Genomic DNA, 20,628 nt, shown 5'->3' with positions numbered 1-20,628 from the left:
TAAAGGATTTTTTCAATTGGCAGGTGGAGAGGGTATTGTTTCAGGGCTTTTTAGTATAAATTTAGAGGTGTCAGTCTTTTACACATTGCACTATAGAAGGATTCCAGAGAAATATTAATGAAGCTTTCACTCAAAAGCACATTTTGCTTTCCATTGTTTAGTGATCTATCTGTACATTAAAATTATACACATACAGATAAAAAATTCTGGAGGTACAAAAAGATTCTTGCTGCTCTTTTTTCAGCTAGTGCTAACTCAGTAAAGGAAAATTCTCTTCTAAAATGTTACTTTTTTCTTGTTCAGGCTAGGGTAGTGCGACCCTAGGCATTCAGTTTGTGTGTACACAGTAGTTCTTTAAATGTTATTTGAGGGGGTTTGCAGTCTGATTTTTTTTCCCCCCTGTGTTTTAAAGAGCCTGATACTGTGAAATCTGGTCATCTTTTTGTAGTCCCGCCCACTAGAAACCAGATTATTGTGAATTATTCAAATAATATGAGCATTATTTGACTTTTTAAATATCTGACTTTTTAAAATGCTTTCAAAAGCTGGCTTGAATTCTTGGGAAGAAGTAACTTTCCATGTTGAATTTATGTTATTTTCCTTTAACGGAGAAATGCTGCTAGTTAAGAACTCTTTTGGATGCTGCTGCTGTGCCAAAATATCATGGCAGTGAAAATGTGCTTAAGAATTCAGAACATATCATGCTACTTTTTTTTATCAGTGTGCCATCTTCGTGAGATTTAGACATCCTCCTTTAAGAGGGAAATGAAATGTTATTTTCTTAATTTCACCAGTTTATAAGTTACTGTGCTGTAATTTATTTTCTAAAGTAGGAGGAGGAGGAGGAGGAGTTGTTGTTGTTGTTGTTGTTGTTGTTGTTGTTGTGGTAGTGAGATACTACTCATCCTCTCAGTCGTTCAGAGATTACTTCCAGGGCAGATGATTTTCACCAGGAATGTGCATAAGAATGAGTTGACCTTGACCTCTCTTTGCCTTTTGAGTATGTGTTGACGTTAATGTCAAGGTTGGCAGGGTGCTGTGGCTTGGCAGGCCTCGGTGGCATGGGGCTGGGGCCGGGGCCCGGTGCAGTTTGAGTGAGCGGCCCAGGTGCTGCGCTCGGCGCCGCCAGCACACGGCCCTGCTGGTGGCCTTCCCTCAGGGACAGCAGCAGGACCAGGACACCAGCCTGGATTTTGTCATGGTGCCCTCCCACCGCAGGTGACCTTTGCTGTTCCAGAGCTCAGCTCTTGTCTGTTTCTCCTGTTTTCATGAAGGTGCTGGGATGGCTGGAGAAGGTCGTGATCTGCAGTCGAGCTGAGGGAGGCGTGAAGCATTGTCCATCCCCTGCTGACATTTGAGGTAGGGTGATAATTTTTATCTTACCTTCAAGTGACTTTATTACCAGTGTTGGCTAAGCAGATTGATCAATAGTATCCTGTAATACCCCAAAATAATCCACACAGATCCTAGAATTCATTCCTGCAGGGGGTGATAATTAAAATATGCATTATTCAAAATTCTGATTGGGATTAATTGTCATATTTTAATATCCAAAACAATTGAGATATATGAATTAAGGCTGTCAGATGCAGTCCTGATTAAATTGATGACTTCAGGCCTTTCTGTCAATCTCTAGTAGCCAGCATTTGAGACAGAGGGCTGGGTGACTCTTTGAAGTGGTTAAAAGCCATTTTTCCTTGTCAGAGAAAAATTATTATACTGCATTTTAACAAGCCATTTCCCACATAGAGTGCTATTTAGGATATTAATTAGCTGAATTTAAATGCACACTATTGAAACAAATAGAGAAAAAAACCTCAATTTTATGAATGAGGGAGAATGTGAAAATGCCTATCAGAACACTGTAGGTAACAAATCAGGGTTTAAATGACACTTAAAAGTGTCATTGAATTTGAATGTACATATTGGTTTTAATTAATGTCTAATTCATTGGTTCTCTCCTGTATTACTGAAAGCCTAATCAGAATACAGTGGTGTAAATTTGAATTGGACATCACAGAAATATCCAGTGTATAATGGATTCAGACCCGCGGTTGCTCATGGCATGAAGCTGAAAAGCTGTTATCTGGTGTTAAATTGCTGCATGAGGCTACAGCTGCTATCCGTGTGTACTGTAGCAGTTTTATAAGACTTGAACTGGTTATTCCTGTCTAAGTGTACATAGTTGTACTGTCATTAAATAGAAGAGAAATTATAGATACTTCTAGCTTCAGTTTCTATAACAGTAGGTAAAACTTGCTATCCTATGCCTGTCTTAAATGTTTCTAAAACCAGATGGTATAGCCCTAGATTCATTCATTGCACCATGGATCTCTGCTTGGGATATTTGCCTATATGAATTTTACCAAGGAAATGAGAAGGTCAGAATAGTGAAAAGTTACTTGTAAAAATGCTTGTAAAGTATGCATAAATTAGTCATTAGTGATGTTCTTAACCAAAGCCTTCTTTGTTGTGGTTACCATGATTTTTTATACAGAGTTCAGCACACCTGGAAAACAGTTTTTGAATGACTTCTGTTATTTTATAGCTGAAACATGGCCAAACAACCATACAGAAAACTACTTCTGGGCTCTGTTTTCTTGGCTTCTTGTGCCCAGGGAGTGATTTGATCCATAGTTAAACTGCCCATTCCTGATTCCTCTGTGAGCTGCCTGGAACTGGAAGGACACAGCTTGGACACGGGGTCTGGCTTTACTTCTGAGCTCCACCACAAACTCAGTCGGGCTCTGTCACCCTCTGTAACCTTGCTGTGTTTCAGTTTCCTGTTTGTAGATGAAGGCTAATACTTATGAACTTTCAGAAGGGACCAAAAGATCCCAATCCTTAGGAAATGCTATTTGCGCAGTGCTTATCATCTTTGATGTGATGTTCATGTGGTGTTACCAGGGGAGAATTTCAACCTTTTGGATTTATGCGTGACTGATTTTTATTCTTTCAAGTATATGAATTTAGTCACCGGTTAATGAGTGTGATTACTGAAGAAAAACTTGTATGCAACAAATGAATTAAAAATAAGGACTGATTTATGCATCAGGGCAATTCAAAACTCTGTCTGCTGTGATATTCCACAGTTTTAATAATGTCGAGAAAAATATATGCTATGAGGAAGTGATTTATTGAATATTGCTGTACAATTTGTGTTGAACCTGAGAGCAGTCAGTCTCATCACACTTATGTGAACATGGCTCCTGTCACAAGGTTGGTGTGATTGGTAAGTGTCATGCATATGTTACCAGATGGTATCATTGCTAATGACTTCTTTAAAAAAAAGATAAAATGTTTTTATGTATATATATTTTTATTTTACATTTTTTAAAAGTTTCTCTTAAGATGAAAGTCTTTGGTCACTCCAATAATACAGCTTCCTGTGATATTAAATTTATTCAGTACAAGAACTACAAAAAAGGAACAGTCCTGCTCTTTCCCTTCCATGCTGACACTTTCCACATGGCATGTGAGTGAGACTGCCATTCAGAGCCCAGGGCTGAGTGATGTGAGGGTGTTTAGTGGTGGCCTGATTAAAGGGAGAGAGCCAGTTCCTAAGCCTTTTGCTGACAGGCATCTGTGCAAGAGTCTTGCTTCCTGCTTTAGTATAAAAATGCCTACTAGAGCAAGGCTCCTAGTCAGACTTCAGAGGAGTTGGGTAATGTGCTAGATGAGAAGAGCCCCCAGCAGGGATTTACAAAACTCCCTCCAATGTCCTGCCCTTTAGTCTGCTCCTTTTTTTGAATGATATGTCTGAGATCCAGCTTGGTATGGGATTTATACTTGTGAATAGACAGCACAGAGTGGGTTTGTGCCTGAGAAATACTTAGAGTGGTTGTGGTTGAAGCCCCAGACTCTGAATTTTATCTGTAAATATCGATTTCCTCATGGTCCCATGCAAACAACAGTGACAGCAGTGGAAAAATGTGAGTGCATTTCTCGTTTTTAATGAACAGTTGAATGTGCTCCAAAGTTTCACTTTTTTAATGAGTTGGTATTGTGATGGAGTTCCTGCAGAGAAGGAAGTCATAAAACCAGTGAAGGCAGACGTGCTGCTGCCAGCCAGCCAGCTTTGCACGGGGCAGCTCTGTTGTTTGTAGCACCTGTTTGTTGCATAGTATCCCATTTTGAGCTGATCAGTCCAAACTTGATGTGCTTTATGTGCAATGTCTAAAATCAAATGTTGTAATGCTGAGCTATGATTGCTTTGGTCTCTGACATTTGAAAAGGGGTATATGTGGTATGATAGCCTTACATCCACTACACTGGTGTTACTGCAGCTAAAGAGCACAGTTAATTTCTGTTGTTTGTGAAAGAGCTATACACTTATTAAGATGGCTTTTCTAGTTGCTTGAGTGTTTCAGATGAGCTTTTTTTCTCTTAATTGCAATTCTTTCCATCCTAATTGAAACTGTCAATTTGGATGGTTTGTTTGGTTTGGGTTTGGGATTTTTTTAATCCACTACAGGTTTATTTTGTGTTGGTGAGATGGCTGGCAGTGTATCCACAAGACTGTAATATTCTGTGGTATATAAGGAGGGTGTTGCAGTCCATGCTTTACTCTGCTGCTAGGCTGAGGTTTAAATGCAGGCAAGTTCCTCTTCCCGGTGTGTCCCTTTCTCTGTCTATTAAATGGATAATGCCATTGACTCCTGCTGCTGGCTGCTTCTGGATTTGCTGATGTAAAATACTATCTGCCGTAGTATTAAAATTAAAATACCTCTTTAGAAATTGATCTGTCAAATTATCTTTAAAATTAATATGGTTGTTACTGTGGCTTATTTTACAGACACTTCTTAATTTCTCCATTCGTAAAGTTTTTCTTACGGAAAATGATGGGTGTTGGGACAAAGCTCTGTCAGTTTCCAAAGTGCATTTTTAATTACAACCTGGCATTTCTCTTTATGTCCATTGCAGAGAAAGCTGTCGTAGTAGTGCTATGATACCTGCAGGTGCCCATACAGATTTACTAGGAGGTAAACTCTCTGAACCAGTAACTGTTCAGTAGGTTGTTAACTCTAGAGATTACCAGGCATGTCTGTTTGGACTATGCCCCTTAAAAAGCAGGCTGGCCATCACTCAATGAGCAATCCAAACTTGTCTCCCCTTCCTTAATAATCAGTCATATTTCAAAGCTGTTCTGGATCCCATGTTACGTGCCCTTCTACCTCCCCAGAGCAGGAAAAAAGGCTTTCCATGAGCCATCCCGTACTTCCTGCTCATCAGATCTAACCCATGCTCATCTGCCTCACAGGATGGAATCTCCCCCCTCTCTTATATAAAAACTCTTATATAAAAATATAAATATTTTTTTGTGTATATATATATAGATAGATAGATAGATAGATAGAGAGAGAGAGGATGTAAATAATGAGCTGAGTTCTTGTGAAGGTACACCTTCAGGTTTCATCAAAACACCAATATGCCTGTGTGCATGTGTGTGTTAAGTGTGTGCAAGCACATGGAGACAAACCAGACCCCACTTCTGCTGCTTCTTTGGGAAGAAGTCTTTTAGGGCCTGTGATAACTGAAACAGCTAAAATAATGCCATTGTATGTTGCAAAACATGGGTTGGAAGAAGTTCCTTGAAGGCCATGAAAAATCAAGCCATGTACACAGTTTGTGCACTTTCAGTAAATTCTGTCAGCCAAAAAGCTAGTCAGGCTCCCTATATTTGGAAATACTAGACACTCTAGCCTTGGAAAAATCTCCAATTAAAAATTAGCAGCATTCCTTCTACAGCTCTTGGCCTAAAAGGTGTCATCAACAGCCGTATCAAAAAAAATGCGTATCAGAAGTGATTGTTTCAGTATAAAGGTTTTAGAGATCCTGTTTGGATGGTATCCAAAAATGCTCATATGTTTTTAAGCCACTTTGGTAAATGTGGGCATAGTCTGCCTCTGTATGTGAGATGCTTCATCAAAACATACTTTAAATTTAAAAGTTGGGTATTTTGTATTCCAGGTCTTAGCAGCGCAGGTGGAGGCAGAAGTTAACAGACTTTTAAAGAATTTTATGAAAGGTTTGAACAGAGATCATCTTTTCTTTACAAGCCATTTCTTACCTCATGAAAACTTGTTTTGGCAGCACAGCATTAAAAAATACAGAATGATCTTCTCCACTTGCTCGTTTCATTCAGTGCTTATTTCAACTTTGTGCTGATTTTCACAACTAAGGATCTAGCTCCAAATCTCTCTAAGTGTTGATATGAAGTAGTTTAAGCAGTTGTTGAATGCAGTAGCCTACTTTTTGGTAGGTGTCCACCATTTCTATATTCAGGTTTTGTGGACTTAAAGTGCCAAATCAGCAGCAAATAGGGGAGGGAACAATGGTGGTATGATCCCAGAGAGGGCACATGGAAAGCCAATCATACTGTTTCTTATTAAAACAGAACTTCTTAAACATTATTTAATTTTGCTTGCAGTTATTGTGAAAAACAGTTGCATTGAATAGGTGTGCTTGTATGTTAAATCTCAATCAGTTTAACTGAAATTTAAAGTTGGCTTCATTCTGAATATTAGACTCAAAATATATGAATATATTCAAAATATATGACTCAAAATATATGAATATACGTCATATCTTAAACTTACATGAGCTGCAGGACATACAAAACTGCACTAAATTAAAATGCAGTGATTACTGTTAAACCTTCCGTCAGGAAGATGATTCTTTTCCTGCAGAGCAACTGATAGTAAGTATGTGAGTGCTTGGAGTCCTGAGTGGTCATGCAGAAATGCACTCAGAAATGCTTTGTCTGTCATTCACTAGCTTTCACTTAGTGTGCTATTTAAGTTAATGACTTCCTAAATGCCATACAGACTCTGTTATGTAGTCTTTAATCTGATTAGGAGCACACGAATAATTTAGCATGAGATTAAACCCTATAATTAATTTGTCCATGGTAATGAGCTGGTAAGTAATTCCGTTAGCCTAGGCTAAATATCAGGCCTTAAACTTAAATTTTACAACTTCTTGAGGATTTTTTTTCCTAGAAGAAATGTTTTTTTTTTAAATAAGTACTATTTAAAATTAAAAGTCTGCTCACTCTGATTTCCTGAAATTGCTCTTTGAGCAAAAATGACTGGCTATTGCCAAACTGTTCCAAAATAATGAAATTCCTAGTGATCTCGAGTGAAACAGAATTGGATTACAGCCAAGCATTTTTGAACAAAGCATTCTCAATTTCTTCCAATCACCTAGAACTCAAACCTGCCTTACAGACTTCAAAGAGCAGTATAAGGAAATCAGAGGGAGCAGGGTTTTCATGTTATAGAAGAGCTCCAAGAGATCAGATGTGGATTTATTTATGATATGTGCTGAAACCTAACTGAATATATTTGCCCAAGTACCAGGTAGTATTTTTTTAATTCGAGCAATAATGCAGATACTGGCTTTCTCCTGGCACACAGGAGAAAGATTGCAGAGATTGTGCTGCCTGAACAGTGGAACTGACCTACTGTGTAATGATGATCCAACAGCACATATAAAATGGTAATTTGTTATCAAGCATAAAATAATCCTGTTTGTTTTCCCTCATGTTCCAGCCTAAACTCCCAGTGGTGTCACACAGGTTGCTTTGCACCATGATTCCTGTGCTTCATTATTTTTTCCTAATTTCTGGGAGGTGCTAAGCTCTCTCACTGTGCTAGGAGAATTACTTATCCATGTTCTCATGTTAAATATATAATCTTGCCTGCTTAAAATCAGATGTTTTTTACTGCTTTGCTGGTTTGGATCCACACTGCTGTAGTCCTGATGGGATTTGAACTTCAATGCCAGCAAGACAATGAAGAGCTTTTGCTTTGTGGTTTGGGATTTTTTTACAGAGCTGGAAATACCATTTAATCTCTTTATGTAAAGTGTGAATAATTATCTCAGTGAAAGGCTATTGAGTAAAACCACATTTATTTAGTACAGATTACTAGGGGTGTAATAGATACAGACTTAGATATTTCTCTTTGCTTTCTTAACATGATATTGGACATTAAATTGGATGCATTATATTTCTTCAAACAGACTGGAATATACATTTGCTTCTATAAAGAAATTCTAGCACTTTTCTTTGCAATTCATTGTACAAATAACAAAGCAAAGAGCAGAATTTTGTCTTTTGGATGACTGCTATCTAATAATAACTAAATAAATACTAATAATACTAATAATAACTAAATTACTAATAATAACTAAAAAAAAACCAAAAAACCCAAAAAAACACCAAACTGAGAAGCCTTGGAAGAATTAGTACTGTAGTTGAGAAAGTGTTTTTAGCCTGAAAAACTTACATTGCTCACAAATAGGCCTGAATCTTCCTTAATGATACAATTATATGTAAAGCTGAGTATCTGCTCAGCAATTCCCATCTGCATGTTATGCAGCTAAATGTTTGCACTTTCCTCTGAGATGCATTTATTTTACTGCTTTGATCTGAAAATGGGGGGCTGAAAGGCAAACAGAGCTTTTGAGTCTTTTCCAAGTCCAAATTTTTCTATCCATGTAGTAGACAGTAACTTAAGACTATAACTGCAATCCTCTTTTTAGGAATTGTTTTCTGATGGAGATATTTACTAGTCTAAGAGCTGAGATCCTCCTTCTGTGTACCTAGTCCATTAAGTTACTGCTGTCAACGTACAGCACATTTTATTGTAAATAAAGAAGTGATACTTCATTGCCACAGCCATCCTTAGACTTACTAGCCAAGATTTTGGAGAATGACTTTAAAGAGTTTTCAGTACAAGCCCAGAGCAATGTCCAAATGTGGATTCACTGAAGGGCTCCTTAACCTCATGAAAGAACTGGTAATCATTTGGCCTGTTACAAGTTTAAATCAAAGTAATTAATAGACACACTGATCCATAGGAAAAAGAAACCCACTAAAAGCACTAAAGGTGTCTCTTACAATAGAGAGAAAAATAAACTGGGTGTTGAAATTAAAATTTAATATACTCTCTATTCCAAAATGATAAGTTTGTATAGGAAAAAAATATTTTTTAAACCCAAAGTGAGAAATTAATTCAATAGATTCCATTTGCAATTTTAACATTTTTACACTTGAAATCACTGTAAATTATTTAGCTGACATAAAGACCTAATTAATAATACAGAGTTGCTTCTATTCCATAGGTTTAGTTTGTATTTATAGTGTACTTTTTTATAGTCCTCAAATTTGCATAAAAACATGCATAGTAAGTGCAACTTCATGGTTTTTTTGTTGTTAAGGTTTTGACTTTTTTTAAAGTGAAATGTACCCTTTATGAGGTTTCTGGCTGGTTGGTTTTTTAATTTGTAGTACGTCATTTCTGCTTTGGTGGTATCATTCTTTGATTTTTTTTATATCCAGGATAACAGTATGCAATAGGTGAGTGGTGTGTTTCTCATATCAGCTGAGACAATTTGTTATCTCTGTTTCTTACTGTGGCTGAGTATAGAGCCCTGATGAGGGCTCTGTAAAAGCAGGCACTCGTCCAAGGGCTGCTGATGACTTAATCAAGCCATAACATCAGCAAGCAAGGGAAGAAGGCTTTAAGTCCATTGCAGTTTTAGATTGTGTTGATCGGAAGGGCTAAAACTAATTTCAGTTTCAGCATGACTCCATCCTGTTGGCACTCAGGGGAATGAAGCTATGCAGGCAAAGTGATTTCAGCTATGCACTATCAGCCAAAGTGATGTGAATGTTTTTAGGCAAGCACAGAAAGATTACCTCTTGGTGTCACTGGTCATGCCCTGAAATAACTTTTAAGAAATGTTCACACTGTGAATAATAAAGGCCTTTCACCCAGAAAAATTCTGCACAGGTACATGCACACATATTTCGTAGTTGCAATAAAGAAGATTCAGGACAGATCTGGGGAGCCTGGAGTTATGTTCCCTTCTCAACACTTGTTCTTATTTGGTGGTGGATCTGCTGGTGTATATTCTCATGGATGGCACACGCTTGTGCTATTGCCTCTTTGTGATCTAATGGAATGATGAAACAGCGGTGTATGGAAAACTCTTCAGATTAATCCTTCACTCAGTAATTTTGTGGTTTGATTTGCAGCAGAGAGGCTGCTTTTTGTTCTGTGCTAGCTGCAGAGATGCTGCTGTTGCAAGCAGTGCTAAACTGGAGGAGGTTACTGGGGAGAAACTGTCATATTTGGAGTACCCTGAGGTAATGGTTGTGGCAAAAACAGAAGTGCCATAATAGGTGCAGTTCAATGTCCTTGTCCTTCTCCTTCCTTCTGGTCCTTTCAGGTTCAGAAACTATGTAAAGGTCGAGATCTCAGTTCAAGCAAGTTTTTCTTATAAGCAGGTCTCCTTCTGGTTTACTTTGAGTGTTAACATTTTTACCTGACCAGAGTAGATGCAAACAACTCAGTGTGCTGTGACTAAACTGTTTCTTTTCTCAGGGAGCTTCTTAGCCCAGTTTCGCCTGTTTATGCTGACTCTGTTCACGTCCCACTGGAGAGATGTTGTGTTTAAATTCACTTGTGATTGACCTTACTCCAACATTGCTATAGAAAAGGGCCAAGATATTTTTTTTATCCTTTTTATAACTCCTGGCTCTCTTTCTATACTGAAGTAATTAGCCTGAGCTGACCTCTAGCCAAATGTTTCTGTGGTCAAGTTTCAGCTGGCTTGAGGACAGTCAGCTGCTGTAATTTTTTTTTTTCTGATTTTAACTCTGTTCATTCTTGCAGGCTGCTGGAGTTGGGTAAGACTTAGAATATAATTCTTTAGAATAATATGTTTAAGAAACTTTAAGGTTTGGGGTTTTTTCTGTTGAATAAGAGGCACGTTATTAGTGCCATTTGTCTTTCATAGGCACATAAGGGTAGGTGTTGGGAGGTAAATACTACTGGATTGTAAAAGGTCAGGTTTTGTCCTAATGCCTGCAGAGAAGCTGTCTCTTGCTTGGTTAGCAGAGAAGCCTCTGGACAATACTGCTCCTATTGACAGCAAGCTCTCAAGAATGTCTTAGAGGAAGGGCAGTGGGTCATTATGGAACAGATCTTCAAGAACTTTCTGCAAGGCAGTAGTTGTCTGATGGTGATGCAGGTGGCACCTCAGAGGACCCTTCTCTCAGAATTTTTATTCTGTACCACCAAAAGTGGTATTGTGATGGGGCAGCTCCTGCTTTCCCCCAGATTTTCTCCCATGAGCCTGGAGCCATGGCAGTGTAGCTCTCACTTCATCTCAAATACTGCTAGAAGTGGCTGTCATAACTGCAGCCCAGGCGAGCTTATGGTGTTTGTGCTGAATGCAGAGGTCACGTCCCTGCTGCTTCACGCCCCATGCAGAGCTCCATTTGCCTGGGTGAGGCCTTGAGTACAAGCCCTATCCCAAGGGCTCTGGGTTGCAGCTCCAAGGAGACAGAACAACTTGGCCTTTTACAAAGGCTCTTGCACAAAGGGTGGAGCATTATGCATCCATATTTTCAGAGCAGTTACTGTTTTTGAGCTCAGTCCTGTCCATATTGGGTATGTTCAGAGTATACCAGTCGGGTATTTTTCACAGAAACTACTTGTCTGAATGGATAACTCAGTGGGATATCCCATGTGGTTTTAGGCAAAGCCAAGACAGTGTTTTGTCTTGCTGAGATTCTGGAATTTGTGAGAGTCCACTGAAGAAACATAGTTTGTTTCTATACTGCGTTTTACTAACAAAAGGGCAAGGGATGAAGCAGCAATTTTATTCATTTCTGATGTTTAGGAACACAAATTAATCCTGTGCCCTGTTCCAGAGAGATGGTTGTTTTTGTCAAGGTCTGTGGCTGAGCAGGGAATTTCCCAATAATTGTAGAATTGCTCTTAAACAAGTAATAGCTGCTGCTGGAGGGTGGCTGTGCCCTCCCCTCCACCCTGACTGCTCATTCCCATGCCTGTGCTGCCCCAGCTCTGCTCCTGGGCTGTGTCTTTGGGGACTCCTGATAAAACCTGTCTGCAGACAGGTTCATTAAAATAAATGTTTATGGATTCATTTGAACTGGAACAATCTCCTGATGGAGTTCACTGTGTTGCAGGTATGTAAACAAGTCTACTACTGCAGGAGGGAACAGCAGTACTGGAAGAGGATTGTTTTCCTCTGCAAGACCTTACTGAACAAGACCTTACTGAAGTGCAGTGTGTTTGTTGACATCTGTGATGTGTTTCCAGGCTCCTGGGTTAGTGCTTCAGCTGTCAAACCTTCCAAACTCTTCTTGGAAGGAGGCTGAGATGCTACCAGTCAGGTGTCCAGGGATGGAGGGGATAGTCGTGCTGTGACAGCTGCACGTGGGGACCAGCCCTGGTCCTGCCAGAGTTGTTTGGTGTGGTTATGAAACGTGAAACAGTGTTGAAATGTGAATGATGGATTCTGATCACGTTTGTTCTCACAGGAGGACTCTTGTGAGGATTGGGCCTTCTCTTGTGGCTGTTACTAGGTAGGAAGAAGTAGAAAGACTTGGAAAAAAAGTAGTTGGAAGATTAGGAGAGGCTGATGGATGTGGGAGAACAGGAAAGTGGGAATAGGAAGGCAGCATGGCATGCCTGGGTACTGGGAAAGTAGAGTTGTAAATAAAGTGACATTGTTCTCAGGCCTGTGAAACAGGAAATAAAACTTTAGGGAGAAAGCAGAAGAGCTGAGTGAGAGAAGAGACTGATGGGGTAGACATTGTGTAACAGGAGAAGAATTGACAAACACAGAAGCACATTTTTGTAGTAGATTTATTAATAACAGATAATAAGAATCCTGTAAACAAGAGTACAGATGAAGCAGGAGGACCAATTGAGCTACCTGAAAATTGAGCTGATCTTGGATGAGCCTTGTACAGTGGCAGTGTAGCTCCTCTGCTGAGACTTAGGAGGACTGTTGGCCTATGGTTTGCTTTATTAGCTTTGTCCCAGGTCAGCTGCAGTTGTCACTTCTCCTTGTCCTGCTCCCCAAGTTGTCTCACTCCCACACTGCCCCAAATCCTCACTAAAGTTCTTCTCTTTCTTCCTTTCTTCCTCTCTTCTTTTCTCTTTTCCTCCTTTCTTCCCCCCTCCTCCATCCCTCACTCCGTGGAGTGACCCATGTCTGCCTGGCCAGAAAAAAGTCCTGCAGGTGCTTGGGCAGTCTAAAGAGCTCCTATAGCTCTTCCTTTGGTGTAGCAGTCCCATGCCCACTCTGGCTGGCCCAAGCTTGTCTGGGTGGGGCTGCTGGGCATCCTTGTCCTGATGTGTGTGAGGTGGGGAGCATTTCCTTTGCAGGTCTGGCTTAGGTTCTGCTGGTCTAGAGCAGTTTGAGTAAATGCCAACTTATGGAGTTGGTAATAGTTCTGGGTTTTTTTTCTGTACTGTGATTCCTTCTGCTCTCTTAGTGTAAGAAAATTGAGGGAATTACCTTTTAAATTCAGCATTACTATAGTTTTACATACTCAACATTCTTGTGTTTTATCATCTTTAACCTAATTCAAACTTTGATAACTGTACTAAGCAACTGACTAGTTTTTGACACCCAGATTTGGTAGCATTGTTACTTGATAACTAACACCTACTTAGAGATTGTTACTTGTTAGTTGGCTTTGGACGCTTGTGGTTTAATCTCCTGTTAGAAAGGAGATTAGAAAGAAATAAATAAAGAAGAAAGAAATAAAATCTCTAAATGAAAACAGTCCAGTATAGAATCAGAGTATGTCATACCAATTTACAGTCAGATGTGGGAGTGGAGCTATTCTCTCTGTGCTGCCTCTCTGAGAGAGGTGTTAGTGTATGGTGCTGGTTTGATGCCACAGAACAAAAATTGCTGCCTGACTTGTTTAAACATCCATGCTCATTTTAGCATGTGTGTTGTAGCTTTAGTTTTGAAAGTCTCTGGTAATCTTCATGGCTATAAATGGTCAGGTTATAATCCATGGTATGGATGTTTTCCCCATACTTCCTATGGACACTTCAGGAGGTTTTTGAGAGCAAGGTACCATCTTGTGCAGGTATCTGCACAATCTGCAAGTCATAGAGCAGCTGCTGCTCTTCACCATTGTTACCAGATGCTGGTGATAATGGCAAGAGCAAAGTAGAGCCTCAAAACAGGATTGTGTGATGGGGTTGTACGATGTGTGTGCATGTGTGGCACAAGCGAATCAAGGAAAACAAGGAGTGTGCTTTTTTGGGGGAAGTTGTAAAGTCTTGCTGGTTTATGCTGGGATTGTAAGTGTTTGCATTCTTGGAGGTTTTAAAGTCATTTGCAGATGTAGTCTATCAATTGACAGTACTTCTTTTTTCCTCCCTCTGTATTTAATGGACTAGAGATGCATAAGCTACTTCTCTTGTAAATACAGTATTTACTATCTGTTCCAGACTGCAAGATGATGTATTGTTTTATGAGGCAATGAACAATAAACTAAATGTACTTCTGGTTTAAATCCAGTCAAAAATTCAATAAAACTAGATAATAGCTTAAATGTCGTATCATATTAGTAATTGCTTGTAAAGAAACTCTCTTATTGTCTTTTCTTATTACAGAGTTAGGAGTATGGATCTTTGGCATCTGCTGTTTACTTTGGCACTGATCTGTGCAAATGACTCACTTTCTGCAGGTGATGGTAAGTTTTATGATGCCTCTCCGTGACTTTATGTGTGTAGATGTATAAATATGTAGCTTTATTTAAACTGTATTTTTATATTGAATTTTTAATGACTGTGCAACTTTCTTGATTGCAGTAACCCAGGTACCTAATGTGACAAACGCATCAGTTAATCTTTTTGTAAACATAGTGGGTAAGGTTGGGACACGTTGCTAAATGAAGGTGAATTTCAAAGACAGTTTTTGATGTGTAAGCAAGATGAAATTGAAAGAATGAAAGAATTGTATGGGATTAGTTTGTTTTTTTTCCTAAACAAGTCTTCTAGTATATTCATATTTTAAGTTTAGTATATTAATATATTAAGCGTAGGACTTAGTATAAGTACAGGACTAAGTATTTTGACATACAGGATAAGCATTTGAAGACTGTATGCTTTGAATCTCAGGCCAGTAAGAACAAGTTTCATAAGAAATAAACTTAGTTATTCTTGGGTAGAGATTATGGGATTTCAAAAGAATGTGTACCCTTAACCAGCCAGCTGGGACTGGTGTTTTAACTCATTTAACAAAATACACGTACTTCAGTGGGACTTGCATGTTGTGTCAGATTGATCTGCTTATGCAGATGATCTGTGATCATCTATGATCTAATTAACTATGATCTAATTAACTAAAGAAGTGCAGCTCAACCTGATCAGCTCTGTACTGTTCTGGTTTTCAGAACAGACAGCGGTAACAGTTTTTGATAATAATTAATTTGATGCAGACATGTCACTGCTTCTCCCAAAGCTACAGAGCAGCTGCAGCTCTGTAAACAGGTGCCCCTCCTGACTTCTTAGCAGAGCAAGTCAGAAAGGGCAGTTTGTCAGGAAATTTTATTAAAGTGGGATGAAAACAGCTTCCACAGCTAACTCTAAATAAAGTGATATAATTTTCAATGAAATTTTCTGTCTCATTTTTTTTTTTCTTTAGGTCCATACTTTAGTTTTACTGAGTGCAAATTAAACATCTATAGACTTGCAAGCTATGTTTCATCAGCCTTTCTAGTGCTAGTTTTAAAGTATGGTAGTAAGCCAAAAGGCAATGACATAGTTGCCCTCTAGTCATAACTGGCTCACATTTTAAAGGTATAACCATAGCTCTTTGTCTTGATACAGTTCTGTATTTTCTTGGAGTTGCATACTTTGAATTTCTAGGTGTCTTGTATATATGGAAGCACTGGAGAGGCTATGAAGTGTTACTTGAATGTTAATGGAAACATTAGGCTAAAATAGGAAATAATTAAAACTCACGTGATCAGTTCTCAGACAATTCTTCTATAAAGTTCATTCTGTTTATTAATAAACAGGTTTGGATACAGAAAACACAAATGTCTGTTTATTTACTTCTATGCGTGTGGCTCAAATGATTGTCCTCTGTGCTGAAAAAAATCTATAAGGCTGCTAGTTAAGACTTTTTCTTTAACATTTACCAGACATATACACATGCACCAGCTCCTATTCATTGCCACCACAGAAAGGTCAGTAGAACAAAAATTAATGTGTCCTGACTTCATCCTTTCTCCCGCCATGTCTGCATTTTACAGTAGACTCATTCAACAGTCAAAAATAATCCCCAGGGCAGTCTACTGAACCAACTGATTTCTCTCTTGAGTTTTAAGAGCACATGAGGGTTATATGATCCTTGGCAGATGAGCTGTGGTCCAGATGTCCTAACTGCAGTAAAAATCTGTGTTATAAATAAAACTTGACCACAGCATCGTCTTTGTGTGACTTTGTCTATGCTGATGAAATAGTAATTTCCATGAGATTACCTTCAGAACCAAAAAATTAAGAATATTTTGGTTGTTTCTGTGCTTAAATACAAGACATAGTACTAAATATTTATGTCCTGATTTGTTGTGCTATTAAAGATTGTGTGTGTGAAGGGAATTGCTTTTTTTAGTGATTGTTATTAAATTGCTTCTAATTCTTTGGGCACGTGCTCAGTGAGAATGTCAGAGAAGGAAGTATAAATTGAACAGCAGTGTTTGAGATAACAGTATGAAAGAACATCTATTTGCTGTTCTTTTGTGATTTAGAACAGAGTATTAGACAAGATCTGTTTATTATATGAGTTTTTTTTCTCCCATGTATTCACATGGGAGAAAAAATGCTCATATCTACCAAAGTTCTCATGAGGATCCAGCCCCACTCAGGTCGTGAATCCTGACAATCTTACAGTGCTCTGCCCAGCACAGTCTTGCTGAGACCTTTGTATAAACCTCATTAAATGTGCTCTATACGTGTACCATATCTGATATGTTGCCTGGTGACTGGATCTATGGTGTCATGGTTCCCTAAAAAATTCACTTCAGTAGTTCTATTTCTTCTGGCAGCAGAAGAGATAAAAATTACATATGTTTTGTGGTCTTGTACCAAAGCCCAGTACTGAACCAGTGTAATATAGACTTGTACATGGGATGCTTTCGTGTCTTGAAAATAAACAAATTGCAAGTTCAGCTTTACAAGAGTGCTTGGAGCTGGCTTTGTCCCCTGGGGTCAGATCCACCCAAGATAGAGTGAATTCCCATACAAGTTTCCTTCTGGCAGGATCAAGGATGTGAGGCCAGCAGTTGGCCAGGCAACTGCACAGCATTTGAGACCAGATATTGGACATTTAACCACCTATTTGCTGTCTCCAGGCTGGTATCCACTTCTGCTGGAGGCTTTCTATTGATTTAGCTTGTTTTTCATGCTCTCCTCTTGAAGAAGCTGGCTTCCAGCTCCCTAAACTGGGACTGCAGCCAGCATGAAGTGAGAGGGGTGCCTGCTGTCTCTGAGGGGGTGATGCTCGAAGTGACCAGGTGTGTCCACTGCTCCAGGTCTTTGACTGTAATTCAGGGCTGAGCAGGTCTGGGACTTTCAGCCTTTCACCAGGGTTGCTGACCCTCGTGCTGTCCCTGCCCCTGAGCTGCCTGATGTACAGTGACAAGGGCAGAACAGAGGCAGTGGTAGAAAGAAAGTAAAGGCTGCAATAACAGGAAGGTAATTTCTAATAGGTGCATAATTACCATAGGTAAATGGGTTTTGTGCCTTCAGGATTGGAAAGCACAAGGGCCCTTTTCACAGCTGATTAAGACATTTTTTTCAGCAGAATTAGGCTTCTAGGTTGCTTTGAAGATGGATAATTGTGTGATTTTGACATTTTAGTTTAATTTAGTTAATTAGATACATAAACAAGAAAGAGTACTGCCTCATAAGCAGATGTATATCTGTGCAGTATTAATTGTAGTTCAGAAAAAATATAAAAGCTTATATTTGCATAAAAATACACAGTTTGTATTTGAAATTTTACATTAATGTAACTCTAGTGTTTCAAAACCATATCCAGAATTCACCAAGGTACTTTGGTTTACTGTACCTGCTGACATCAGAAGCAGTTGAGGGGAATTGCTCCAGACACAGACTGAAATATGTTTAGGAAGCACAGTGAAAGTTGTGATATGGTTTGCTTGTTCCTTCTCTACGTCTGATGAGTGTAAGTCAAATAAGGACATAGAGAAATAAACTGGGAACAAGTCCCAGTTAATAAAACAATACATAAGCTCAAGCAACTCCAAAATGAATTTCTTCCCAGTGAAAAAAGTGAGAAATGTCTTTTACTGTATTTTTATGCTAGATCAAAGTTAATTCCAGACTATTACAGTTATGTTAATTTATCCTCTGAAACAGCTTTAGAAAGGCATTAATATTTAATTATAGTACAAGAAAAATAATTTTGAGTGTACTGATTTTGTACAATGACAATTTTAAGAGCAACAACCCTTATATTATTGTTAATTTTATCTAATTGGATTTAAAAAAAATATTTATCTTTTTCCATCACAACTTTTAAAATTATTTTACGAACCTGCTGTGCTCAAATAGTCTATTTTCACAACTTTTATTTAAGAAATAGACTTGGTTATTTTCCTTTCTGAAACAAATACAGTCCAATTTTTATTTCCATCAGGATGTCCTTTTGTTTTACTGGTGTCCATTGTTGTACTTTGATGCTTTGTGTGCATTACACATTGATGATAAACCACCTAACTGTATGTGTGCACTGGGTATCAGTGCTCCAGTTGCAGAACTGGAGATTGAATCCATAACCCATGCATAGGACTTCAGTGTCATTAAAGATATGCCTGAGCAGCCAAGACTTCTCTGCAGGGCTCCCAGTGATACCAGTGGACCTGCAGGACATCTGCATCTTCCTGGGATGGTGAGAAGCTTACAGAGGTTTCTTAAAAACCTTATGCCCAGGTATCTGATACATAATTAACTTGTATTTTCAGGTAATTAAATCAACTCTCTCAGCTACTCTATGTTCGAGGGCCTGTTTTGACTAACTCTCTATTGACTATTGGGAGCTTGGACACCTAAGGCTAAGATTCATCACAGGGATATCCTCTAGGTACTCAAAAAGTCTGCATAAAACTTGTAGATAGCACACCTGTGCCTTTTAAGCTGAAGCTGGAAGGCAAGCAGAGTATCCTAGGCAGTCTGAGATAGCTACAGATGTTTAGGCAACTATATTTTGCCCTATGGGGCATAAAGGGAGCTAACTTTAGGTGTTATTTTGAACTAAGCCTCATCTTTGCAGCTGACACATTTCAAAGTGCATAATTCCGCTTGCTTTCTTCTGGGTAGTGTCATAGCTACTCAGCCAGACACTGTAGGTTTTCTGCTACTGCCAAAGTGAGGGGTCTTCTCAGTGCACTGATGGGAAAGCACATGGGGTCTTGCTGGCACCATGAAGTTTAGTAGCAGAAACATGTCTGGAGGTTTTTGTGACATGTGAAGAAATTATTAGAATTAAATTAAGCAGAAAGGTGACTTTAAATGGCAGCATATTCTCTTCTAGGACAGGGACATTTGTCCATCAGTTCATGGAGTCAGGAGGTACCTGGCCTAAACCATTCAGAAAAATGGTCTTGTCTGTAAACATATTTTGCGATTTAGATGAACTCAAATTTTATAGATGCAGTCAGTAACAAAACATTTCTCAAGTATTTGTTGGGGTTTTTTTTGATAACTTCTTTCATAATCACAAAGACTAGATATATTTGCATATATTAAAATCCTCATCTTGTTAGGAAGGGACAAAAGGACAGAATCTTCCTTAGCTTGAGCTGCAAACATTCTTGCCTTCTCTTGGTAAATAGTACATAATACAGTTGGTAGTCATTTGTTCACAGTGGTCATTTTCTCTTCTTGATTCTTTTAGTTTGGTGCATCTTTCCTATGGCCTTTCTCCATTTTGCCTGTTTTCTCAGTTAAATGCAGCTAAATATGGAGCATAAGTCCAAGCAGAGCTGGCAGGAAAACCTGAGAAACTGAAAACTGTGATAAGTGTGATGCATCCTGGTGTATGTGGATGGGAGCAGAACTGTTGAGAAGGCAGGTTTAAAACTTCCACCTGAAAACAAAGCCTTTAGAATAGTTGCCCTATTTGCCTATTTTAAGTGTTTCCAAGCAAGAAATGTGTTCCATTATGTAGAAGAAATTGCTACAGACACATTCCAAGAGCCAGAATCAGAAACCTTGGCACAGAGTTTTAAGTTATACCACTGTGATCTGGCTAAGCCATTTCAGCTGAAGAGAAGATTCATTTTGGCAGAGAGAAAAATAGTATTTCCATCATCACTTTCCATTGGGATTAAGGATAGCTTTGATGACTAGCAGAAAAATCCAAGGGAAGGCCAAGGAAGTGCACTTCAGAGTTACTTTTACCACTCTTGCTTCCCACCCAGCAGTATATTTTTCAGGTAAACCATTTGTCTGGGCCTGTGTGACAGTATCTCATGGGGAAGAAAAGATTTCACTTTGCCTGTCTTTTACAGAAAACTATTTGGGATTTCTAAATGTGGAAAACACATGCTGAAAATTAATTGCAGATGGGGCTATATTTTATAAGAAAACTCAGAAAATAAAAAGCATTTTAAGGTATTTGAAGCCTGAAATTGTGCCCCGAAACGTCTGTGTTTAGGCTTACATCTGAGTAGATCCAATGGTTTAAATGCTAACTTGAGATGCAGAAACTTGTCTCCTTTGTCTTGTCTTCCAAACCACATCTGTG

At 38.8% G+C, this 20,628-nt stretch overlaps 1 protein-coding gene across 2 annotated transcripts in view; it reads left to right on the top strand.

Moving 5' to 3' along the window:
- The window catches only part of GHR (growth hormone receptor), a 118,689-nt gene that overhangs the window by 40,542 nt on the left and 57,519 nt on the right, over positions 1-20,628 (top strand). For both annotated transcript variants that reach the window (XM_054652223.2, XM_077171769.1), the window contains 2 exons: positions 1,275-1,359; positions 14,466-14,545. In XM_054652223.2, coding sequence (XP_054508198.2) covers positions 14,476-14,545 — 70 coding nt within the window. In that variant the 5' untranslated portion in view covers positions 1,275-1,359; positions 14,466-14,475. The remainder of the gene's footprint in view (positions 1-1,274; positions 1,360-14,465; positions 14,546-20,628) is intronic.

The sequence above is a fragment of the Agelaius phoeniceus genome, chromosome Z (assembly GCF_051311805.1).
Source record: "Agelaius phoeniceus isolate bAgePho1 chromosome Z, bAgePho1.hap1, whole genome shotgun sequence".
NCBI classification, from domain to species: Eukaryota; Metazoa; Chordata; class Aves; order Passeriformes; family Icteridae; genus Agelaius; species Agelaius phoeniceus.
The sequence above is the reverse complement of the archived record's forward strand: the minus strand, read 5'-3'. Positions and strand labels throughout refer to the sequence as shown.